Raw genomic sequence first — 11,711 nt, 5'->3', positions numbered from 1 at the left:
CGTCTTCTTCGATCAACCTCTTCCGGATACGTTCCTTTTGTTTTTCCATCAGCATTTGGTCGACCGGATTTAGGTGGCTGAAGTCTCTTGCAAGGAAGTCCAAATCTCTCATTCTTTTTTTTTCCTTTTTGTCAATAGAGACCACCTCCATGGTTTTGTTGAATTTATTGAGGGATTCAACAAGATCGTTGATGTTTACGGCTTCCCCCTCAGCCGGTTTTTTCCCCCTGGCGTCCCTTCCCAATGGCCGCCTCCTCGGCGGTGAAGACGTTTCCTCCCCCGCAACGTTTAGGTCGAATCCAACCCGGCGGAAGTGCTGTACGCTCCAGACGAACTAGTTTTAGTCCGTTTCGGCCCTACTTCCGCATCAAGGTCCGGCGCCACCAGCTCAACCCACTTGGAACACCTTCTCAACCTCTCCCACACCTTTACACCGTCCCACGTCTTCACCGTCCCATACCTCCGCAGGCACTCCTGCTTCCACTCTTCGACAGTGAAATTATAGACCGCCAAATCGTCACTGCCACTTGGTCTCATACGACCGGCGTTCCTGTTGAACAGATTAGTAAACAAGCCGACAAATTTTCTGATTTCGGTCCACCGACCCGAAATCATATCGGGGTTCCGCTCTGTACTCCCAACGAGCGAATAGAACGTCTCCCTAACCTTTGTCCAAAAGACCTTGCTCTTTTGGTAGTCGGCTGCAAAATGCATAAATAAATTTGTAAGTCATTTAACTTTTTTATTTAACTTTTTTTTAAAATCATTTTTAAAAACGTTAAAACAATTACCGCAACGCCGATCCTCAGAAATGGCTATCCAAGCCCGACACAGGGCTTCCTTCTCATCCGATGACCACGGAGTGATTTTCCGTTTCGCCCTTCCAGTCGAAGCCGAACCCGACCCGTCCGTTGCAACTTGTTTTTTCCGGTGGACGCGTCTTCTTTGTCCCGCAGCTTCACCTTCTGGTTCTGGTTCTTGTGTCTCCGGAACTACAAAGTTAGGAGACGGTTGTATGTTGGATGGTTGAAAGCCGGATGGTTGTTGCGACCCCGAATAAAACATCGGTTGGTCCGGTGCCGACCATAAATCGTCGTAACTGTAATCTGAATCTAGGTTTGGGTACCAATTTCCAGCCATGTTTTTAAAAAAAGGTTTGGAAGATGGGGTGATTTCGGGTTTTGGGTGTGGTATGTGATATTGGTATGTGATATTGGTTTGGGTTTGATATATGTTTAATACAGAGAAACAAAATCGGGTTTGATATAGGTTTGATATGGGTTTGTTATTATATATAGGAAAAAAAAACGTTTTTTTTTTAATAAATCACCCCCCAACGGCTCTATTCACGCTTTCCAAGTAAACTTCACGCCATTCTCAGCCGCTAGCACCCTGGCGCCTGCCTCGTTTTCCGCTCTCGCGCCCCTCTCGCGCCCCTCTCGCGCCTCGGTGGTGTGGTGCGCGAGCGTCTGGCCTCTTGCGCCCTTCCTAGCGCTCCACACCCCTCAGCCTAACGATGTAATTGTTGGCGCTATTGGAAGTTCAAACTATATGTTAGATTAAATACCTAAATGAATAATAGGATAGGTCCCAGCCCACATGCATCTAAAAGTATTGGGCGGTAGAGAGTAGAGATGCCATATATGTTGACAAAAAGACCCACAACTATGTCCGTAAAGCCTCCTAATCATCCAAAGATTCCACGTTCAATTCCTAGAAAGAGTAAAAAATTTATTGTTAAAAATATACGTGTGAAGTGTCATTTTAGTACATGTGTTTGTCGAATTACGCAATTTTAGTATCGTCTTTGAATTTATTGTAATTGGCTACCTCACTTTTCTAAAACTTGCAATTTTAGTATTTTTTTTCTAACCCCGTCTATTTTGTCCGTTAAGTCAGGGGCAAATTAGTAATTTCGATTATTTTATTTATTTTCTCTTTTAGATAATTGACATTTTCATACCTATGGTTTGTTTAATTACGCAACTTTAGTACCTTTTTTTTAATTTATTGCAACTAGATAATTTGATTAGTTTTGGATAGATAGATAAACTAAGAGAGGTATTACATATTACAATTAAAAGATAATCTCTAACCCTAAATGAAAATACCAGCCCCCTCCCCGCGCTCATTGATTCGTCAGCCATCATTCATCTACAGTTCAATTGATGTTATACTAAAAGGTGCGAAGTTGTGTGATTGTTATTTGGCTTGATCCTCCGATGTGTTAAAGAGCTACTATTATCATACCCGAACTTTTGAAAAAAAAAATCAATATAAATAAAGAAAATGCAAGAAAAATGGCTAAGATGAACTCGGAGCTTGAGCTACTAGAAGCAAATTGGTAATCAAGAGCAAAAGGCTAAAAAATATGGTAAATTGGCAATCATAACAAAAAACGTTAAATAAATAACGAAAAAGTAAAAAAACTAAAGCATTTCCTCCGTTGTTCTCGTCCCAAAAAAATCTAAGAAATGAACCGAAACCGAAAGTCGACGAAAATGAAAAAACAAAAACCAAAACCGAACTGAATCGATCGAAACTGAAAAAAATGATCAAAACCAAACTAAAAAATTGAAACCGAACATAAATGAAACTAAGAAAAAACGAAAATGAATCCGAAATCGACCAAAAGGAAACAAAAGAAACCGAAACCCATCCCGTCTAGAGCGAAAACTCGTGTCGGCTCGAAACTTGATCCGAGCCAAAACCTAAAGCAAGCTCGTTCCGATCCAAAACCCGTTTCAACCCGAACCTGCCACTTTTTCCTAAGACACTAACCTACATCAACCTATTTCTTTAAATTTTTCGACCCATTTTAACCCAAAAATAAAAAGGAATAATTTCATGTGACCAATTTTGACCCGTTTAGTTAAAATCTATGACCCAAACCAACCTATATGATTTTTAAAACAACCCAAATTAACTAATTTAAAATAGTTTGGGTTAAGATTGCTGTCTATATAATTGAGTATGTGACTTTTAAAATACATTGTTCTAGTTCTTATTGGGGGTTGACATAGTCAGTTAGAGTCTTGTGTGAATGGTCATCTTATTGGGGGATTTGACATGGTCAATTAGTTGAAGTGTCTTATTTGCTTATATTATTTAGTATGTTAAAACTTAAGGAACATATTTTTTAAAATCAGCCGTGACACGTGAATTTTTAGGGCCGACCCTGTTAAAAATGCATCACAAATAAAAGCTCAAAGGGTACTATTTACCTCTCCTAGGCAAGTATGCTTCATTCAGGTTTAAGATTAAGATTGTTGGAAATAATGAAATAATAGTTTTTTACTTGACTATAGAGAGAAATATAAAGAATGGTTCGTTTGAGGTTGGTTGATTCGGTTGTGAGTTTAAGTGGAAAGTGAAGTTTGTACATGCATAACTTTGAATATCATAAGGAAACTTTATTTATGGGTTGTTAAATTTGAGGATTCTCACTCATTTTAGATCGAAAAACTAAGTTTTAAGTTTTAACAAAGGGATATGATATTAATACATCCACTACAAGAATTCACACACCTCTTATATGATCGTTTAAGACCTATATGATCGTATGGAATGCCAAGTACAAAAACATTTGACACTGAGCGGTCCGTACGAATTTGACCAGAAGTCATACGATAGTATGAGTGCTATACGATCATATGGATTATGGAATATGGCAGTATGACCTCTATATGATCGTATGGAGTCTAGAATTAAAAGGTAGATTCTCACTCGTTCACATTTGCCCTCGGTTTACGCAATGATGTGATACCATGTTCCGGATGTGTTATAATATTATATGTATTGTTTGACACGATATAAGATTCCGTCAATTATTTGATTCTACACAAGACTCTACCGAATATATTATATAAACATCAACAAAAGTTTTTTTTTTCTCATTCGTTAACTACTAAAACAACGTGAGCGATGCTGATTTTTGGCGATAACGAATTCTATAATAATGAATTCTATAATTACACGATCGTATGAAGTTAAAAGGTGTTTGAATAAGTTAATGGATGTGAGAATAACTAATGCCTTTAACAAAACACAACTCTCAAGACGGTTAAAGTATTTTAAGAAACATAAGTTTTAAAGACGCAATTGTTGAAAATATTGGAATTTCAAGGAATATGCTAGCTCACACCAACAATAAGTGGGGCCCCATCCACATATGCATCTAAAAACATTGGGTGTAGAAGTAATGCTTTCTTAGGGAAATCATATAACCTTATGTATAAAGAAGTAATTATAAAGTTGTAAGCATGCTATTTGCTGCTGCTCGCAGATTGCTGCCGATGGACATCGCTAACTCGGCTATTGAGCAAATGAAATGATTTAGAAAACATTAGCATCACCTCTGCGCAAGAATAACACATGCAAATCAAGAAAAAGATGCAACAAAAAGGTTATAAGCGGTTTAGAACTGATAATTAAAGCAAGGACTACACAATTTATCTTTATGAACTGTTTCATGTTGGCATTAATGTAGAACCAGACCTAATATACCTGACCCGTGGGTACGACCCGTGGTTCCACCTTTAGCTGGACAAAGCCTGGACCCTACCCCAGCCAAAACTCGATAAAAAACCGGCAAAACCAATCAAATCCCGGTCAAAACCCGACCATAACAGTTCCTCCCTAACCAGGTTATTGACCTAATCCTGAACTGGTTCATACCCAGTTATTAAAAAAACTTAATTTGCCTACCTCTACCTTAGACCTTAGTAGCAGTTAGAGGTGCACAAATCGGGTTTTTCAAATACCCAGGTTCGGGTATGGAACCGGGTTCGGGTATGATCGGATATTAGAAAATCGGGTATTGGCAATAATCGGGTCGGGTTCGGGTCCGGGTATTGTCTCTAAAAACCATACCCTATGCATCGGGTTCGGGTCGGGTAAAGAACCGGGTATTCTAAAATCGGGTATTTCAATACCCTATTTCCGGGGATTCAATAAACCCTATTTTCAGGTTTTTTTCGGGTTTTTTTCCGTGTATTTTTCAGGTATAGATTGGATTTTTTAAGAGGTTGCACTTTTTAGGGGTATTTTCGGGTATTTTTAGGTATTTTTCAGGTATTTTCGGGTATTTTTTAGGTATTTTTCAGATATTTTCGGGTAATTTCGGATATAAATCGGGTATTTTAAAAACCCGGTTTCGGGTATTGGAGAAACCCGGTTCCGGGTATGGAACTGGTTCCGGTTTTCGGGTATTACCGGGTATAAATCGGGTCCGGTTCCGGGTACGGGTTTTGGTACTGAAATGCATACCCTATCCATACCCAACGGGTAGGGTCGGGTACGGGTATCAAAAACCCGGGTATTAAAAAAACCGGTTCCGAGTATTGTTTTCAGGTTCGATTCCGGTTCGGGTTTTTTGTACACCTCTAGTAGCAGTAACCAAGGAAAACCTTTTATGTGGATTGGACACAAGGTCCGGCCCAATTTCATGGATTCATTTGGGTTGCATGAAATGGAATATTGGGCCATAAACATGCATTTACCTATACTAATAAACAAAAATAATGATAAAGATGAGTCCTAACCACATTCAATCATATCTTTAATTTTCCTCATATTTTTTAATTACCAATCTCCTTAATTCATGCTATCCATGGGTCATAGGTTTAATTGGTATGACCCATTAGTTGTAACCCATATAAAAAAAAGTATTTAATGTAAATTAAATAACATTTACTTTTACTTGCATCTACTTTTAGTATTAGATATAGAAAATTTGACCATAATTTATAAAAAAAACATATATACCATTGAATATCTATTAAAATCAAACAGTGAATTATTAAATTATTTAAATAATGATTTACAAACCATTATTATATAATAATTAGTGACCTATGTCTATTATAGATACTTAGTTATGTGTGTACTTCAAATTTCGTTAAATAAATACAATATTTATAACCTTACAATTTGTAAAACACTATTTAACTTACATTCGTATTGATCATATAAAACATTTTTAATATGTTTAAGTACCAATAATTAATTTTATTTCATTTAAAACATTATTTCAATCTTAAGAAAATGTAAAATTTAAATATGTAACACTTGAAGTGTGTGTGATAATATTAAAATTAATCTATAAATTCAAAAGAAAATCTCTAAATTACGTATGATTAAATACCTCAATTTCGGTTATTTGATAAATCTCGTGTAATACAAAGGTTCGAAAGCTAGTGGTGTAATATACATACATCATACATGAGCCGGTCCTTTCTGCTGAAATTGGGCTTGATATGAAACTCGTATGGCAATTCTCCTACTGTTGGATTATCCGATTTATGCCTTTTCAATTTGGGCCTACACGCATACGGGCAGTTGGTGGCTTGGTGCATGGGTCCTTGACTCCTTGCTTGCTCTAGACCCAAACATGATCAGTATACATGGGCTATAACCTTTAGCCTGTGTTTGGCGTCTAGCCTAGAGGTGCACAAAAAAACCGGTTTGGGACCAGTTTTAGGCAAACCGAACTGAACCGAACCAGTTTGGGTTTAAAACATCTTTCACCCAAACCGGTTCCAAACCGACCCAAACCGCCAGTTTCAGGACCGGTTCCTCTGAAGATCGACCAAACCGGTTTTAAAACCGAACCGGTTTGAGAAAAACCGGTTTTATAAACAAACCAAACCGACGTGACCAGGCCGACCTATCTTGTGTCTAAACCGGTTTGAGTCAAACCGGTTTTGACAAGCCGTTGACCAAACTGGTTCGGTTTATAATCCGGTTCGGTTTGAGTTTAAAACCGGTTTTGTACACCTCTGGTCTAGCCTAGTGTTTAGCATAATGTGTTATGTTTTAGATATTATCTAGGTAATTAAGTTGGCCATTCATTTTCTAACCAGCTCCTTTTGAGAGAATGAATTGCCATTAACGTTACATAATGAATAATCTCCTGTTCCTACATCCACCCCTTTAACACCTCCACCTCTTTCACCCGACTCATTACATTCGATCTCCTCCGGCTCCCCCCCTACCCAGTCACCAGGGTATATTCACCCATAATCCTTAATCATATTTTCCAGTTGAGAAAATCATTTTACGGGCTCAAACAATCTCCACGATCGTGCTACATTGAACTTACTAATTTTTTATTCGTGCAAATCTATAGCCAATCCATTAATGTTTATGAGGTGAACAGCTTAGCTTACTAAAAAGCATCAGTTAACTGGATTAGCTGGCACAATGATTGTCTGTCTATGTTGATGACGTAGTGCTCACCGACAACAAAGAATACCTCAAAGACCTTGGGGAGTTGCATAAGTTCCCTGGTTCGGAAGTTATCCCTACATCCAAAGGCTTATTTGTATCTCAACATAGGCATATACAAGACCTTCTAGTCCAGTTTAAAGTGTATGGGGCTAAAGAGGCCAGCTGCTTGATCTCTCAGTTCGTTTCATGTGTTATCATCACATGATAGGTTTGGATGTCTTCAATACCTGGTGTTTATACGTCTGGATGTCTCATTTTCCATCAACAAGTTATCAAAATATACGCATATCCCAACTCAAAATCATTGGTATAAGCACTAAAACGTGTACTTCGATATCCAAAGGGAACAATTCACTATGGTTTAATTATTTCTTAAACGAAATTCTTCTCTTGAGCAGTCGCGAATAGGGTGGCAGATCTGACGGGGGGCCGATCCACAACGACCCATATCTTTTACCTTGGCTCACATAACATATCGTGGTGGTCTAGTCATCAAAAGTCAGTTTCTCAAGCCTCCACGGAAGCAAAGTACAAGGCGCTAGCAAATGCGGCTGCCAAACTGACTTGGGTTCAAAATCTTAGCTAGAATCAGGCGCTCCCATGACTAATACATCATTTTCTGATGAAATGCGTGCCAATCCCATATATCATTTTCTGATGAAACGCGTGGCATTAAAGTTATCAGTTTGTCAATGTCGAACGGGTAGCTAATTGTTTGCTTCAAGTTTTTCACATTAACTAGCTATGCAGATCACCTAGCTGATGTGCTTACCAAACCTGTACCTAGACAACCATTATGCAAAATTTGCTCCAAGATGAAGTATCCAATAGATCCTCCATTTTGTGAGGGCATATTAGTTAAGGATTGCATCATGTAAACTCTATATTTGTTCAATAGAATTACCACTTTTCAACCAATTGTTCTCTACCATTATATTAATCAAGATTATTTTCAGCAACGATGTATGCTATAATTAATTCTAAGATAAATGTGCCCTGAACTTGGCAAAATTAAGGAGGATGAAGTGACTATATATTGACTGATAATGTACAATTCACACACAAAACAAAAATACACGGCTACACTCATTACTTGTTTTAACATCTTGATCTAAGCTAACTGAACTTTCAAATTGGAACATATGTATCTTCTAATAATCTAGTATTTATCCCTTCTCCTCCATCCGAAATCTCTACATCACTATCATTCATGCCCGAATCAGACTCAACCACATTCTTTCTTGATGATTCTAAAGAAACATCTCTTCTGCTACTTTCACTACTATCCGATGATAATGACGAGTCGCTGCTTTCGGCATTATTCAATTTCTCACCTTTCGATCTTGACTTATTATTTGATTCGTATGGCTTACTACTACTTTGATAATCTTCTGTTAAGTCATGAGTTTTATTGCCCAAACTAATATCCACCTTTTCGTTGTTTTCCGATGATCTCCGATCAACACTTTTCTTGCTTGAATTAGAATGTAAACGTTTTGAGCTCGAATTGTTCTTTGATGTGAAGGGATCACTACTATATTGATCATCACCAAACACACCATGACTTTTCTTGCTCAAACCAACATCATCCCTTTCTTTATATTTAGATGACTTCCTGCTCACACTTTTCTTTCTCAAACTAGAACTTGAATGTTTCTTTAAGCTTGTGTTGTTTCCTTTTGATGAATTTCTACTAACACTTCCTTTATCTGATCCTAATGTAACTTTTCTTTTAGTACTTGGCTTTGATTTTGTTCTATAGCTCGTTTCTTCCATGTGGCTTTCATCCTCCCAATAATCATCTTCATTATATAAACCTTCGGACGATGAAGTGCCGCATTCATCATCATAACTAGTCTTGTTATTATTTGTTCTAATGTGAGGTTGCTCATCCTCATCTTCAGAGTCACTATAACTATAATCATCTGAGTCCTCATTTGATGATGATGAACATGATTGATCTTGTCGATCATGATCAATATTCGTTGAGGCGGTGGCATTATCACTTTGTGGTTGCGATTGTGATTGTGGTTGTGGTTGTGGTTGTGGTTGTGGTTGTGGTTGGGGTTGGGGTTGTGGTGTTGGTTGAGCCACCGTGAGTAAGCTAAGAGCAGCCACAACATCCGAGATCATCGGTCTCACAGATGGGTCTTCTTGTACACACATTGCAGCCACCCCAACTGCTTGATTTAAGCTTTTATCTGGAAATGATCCTTTCAATTGTGGATCTGCCATTTCGGGAAACCTTTTCGGCTCTTTAAAATAGGGTTGTGCCTGTTACAACCAACGAATGATAATATTATGCCCAGTGTATATTACTAGAAGAAAGTAAATGTAAACAAACATTCATGACAAAAAACACATGACATGTTCATGAAATACATTTTTTATTATGGCTTAAACATTGCAAACTTATTCCAAATATGAGTTTCAATTTTATTCTCAATGCTAAACTGTTAGAAAAAAATGCTTTATAATTTGCAGAATGTGTGTTTTCACACGCTTATGATTTTAGACATAAAAAGGCCCTTGAGCATTACCCATTTGGTAAGATTTTGTTCGTCTACAGGGAGATTTGTGTCTAGTGCTTTTCTTCCAGTAATGAGCTCTAGTAGAACGACTCCAAAGCTGTAAACGTCAGATTTTGGTGTGAGTTCACCGTTTTGTTCATATTCTGGAGCACAACCAACTGTATGCACCATCCTTTGTTGCATAGTATTACCCGTGTCTATTTCAAGCCTCACAAGCCCAAAATCTGTGAGCTTTGGCTCCAAGTTTTCATCCAGCAAAACGTTTGTTGACGTGAAGTTGCGGTAAAGAATGGGTGGATTCCTGTTCTCGTGTAAACACTCAAGAGCTTGTGCAGCTCCTGAGGCTATTTTCATCCTTGTGATCCAGTCTAATGGCTCTCTCTCTGGTGGAACCTCTGTCATTGAAATAAAACACTAGTTCAATGATATCCATCGGCACAATATCCTATTAATTCAAATCTTATTATCCGTATGTGGTTTGGTAATTAGTAAAAATGCTAGTAATTACAACATAAACAGAGTTAGGAAATACCATGTAGGTGATTGCTCAAGGAGCCCTTTTCCATGTATTCATAAACAAGAATTCTCTGATCTCCATCGGCGCAAAATCCTATTAATTCAACAAGATTTGGATGTCGAACGAGACTCAACATCATGACTTCAGCAAGGAACTCTTTGTTTGCTTTTGTTCCATGTCTATCTAGTTGCTTCACGGCCACAACCTTCAAATAAAAACATTTAAGGTTATATAAACAATTTAAACAAAAAGGCCAAAATACAAATGACATAATGTAAAATAGTCAAGTTCACTAACCTGGCCTGTACCCTGGAGAGTTCCTTTATAAACTTTTCCAATTCTACTCTCACCTAGCAGAGTTTCTCGGCGGAAATTCTTGGTGGCCATGGCCAACTCCCGGAAACCGAAATTACGGGCTGGATTATCCGCAACTTCATTGGTATGATTCGTATTGGTGGAAACACTTTCTTGATTTTGGTTATTGGGTTGCTTAGAAGGGACTGATGGTGGTTCAGTAGTAATTACTGAAATAAATGTAATTATAGAATTAGAGTTCTTGTGAATGATTGAAATTAAAGCTTGTGCATAGTTGAAAGTATAACTGATTTTTTTTAATAGTAAGGAATGTAAGAAACTAAGAACTAAATGTTTGTTAAACCGCTTGAAGATAGTTTAGGAATAAGAAAGTTTGTTGGCTGATATTCCTTTATTGTTAGTTTGTGTGCGTGTAATTATACATCATAGATACTTGGTTAACTTTTCCTAATCATTATATTTTAATATTATATTTTCAGTTTAAAAAAAAGTTCAAACATACTTGTTTTTAATCTCTTTCTTTAAAATAGTTGTTTATTTAGATGAATATGCAGATATTGTTACAATAAAATGATAATTAATAAATAATCTCTCTCTTTGTCAAAGACTACAACTCAAAAAACAATAATAAAAAAAATAAAATAATAATAAAATAGTTATCGACTAAAACTTCAATAACAAAGGAGATAACATCAACACGGGAATAGGGGGCAAAGTTTGCCTCTCAAAAACCGTTTAAGCCACAAACCTCACCATTGTGGATCAAGTTTGTGAGTCTAAGTTTGTCTCAACCAACTAAAGGCGGACGAGAGTTAATGGGCTATTTTGTCACATCATTCTCATACACATATATATATATACATTATACACACACACAAGCTTATGAAATTTTTTAATAAGGTTTGCAGAGGTTTGTTGTTGTGAAAGAAAATATGATATTTTGATTGGGAAAGATTGAAATATGATGTGAAGCTGATTTGACAGTCGTGAATGATTAGCATTACAGATGCTCCAAGAGGGTGGGTGGAGAGAGGGAGTTTGAGGTGCTTTTTAGGGACGTGAGGGAGAGTGCGCGATCAAATATCACGTCACCCATCATTTTTAGTGGCCTCTGTTGG

General features: G+C 37.4%; 1 protein-coding gene across 1 annotated transcript; it reads right to left on the bottom strand.

Annotated features, from left to right (window-relative positions):
- Window positions 1-8,358: 8,358 nt before the first annotated feature.
- LOC143551662 (putative serine/threonine-protein kinase PBL3) lies at window positions 8,359-11,349 on the bottom strand. Its single transcript, XM_077042054.1, has 5 exons — window positions 11,342-11,349; window positions 10,576-10,879; window positions 10,294-10,483; window positions 9,771-10,156; window positions 8,359-9,504 (listed from the first exon to the last, which is right to left on the bottom strand). The coding sequence occupies exons 1-5, from the start codon at window positions 11,347-11,349 to the stop codon at window positions 8,359-8,361; spliced, it is 2,034 nt and encodes a 677-aa protein (XP_076898169.1).
- Between the last annotated feature and the right edge of the window lie 362 nt (window positions 11,350-11,711).

This window comes from Bidens hawaiensis, unplaced genomic scaffold, assembly GCF_021521415.1.
Source record: "Bidens hawaiensis isolate Kalapana, Puna unplaced genomic scaffold, B.hawaiensis_p1.1 tig00016505_1, whole genome shotgun sequence".
Taxonomy (NCBI): domain Eukaryota; kingdom Viridiplantae; phylum Streptophyta; class Magnoliopsida; order Asterales; family Asteraceae; genus Bidens; species Bidens hawaiensis.
The sequence above is the reverse complement of the archived record's forward strand: the minus strand, read 5'-3'. Positions and strand labels throughout refer to the sequence as shown.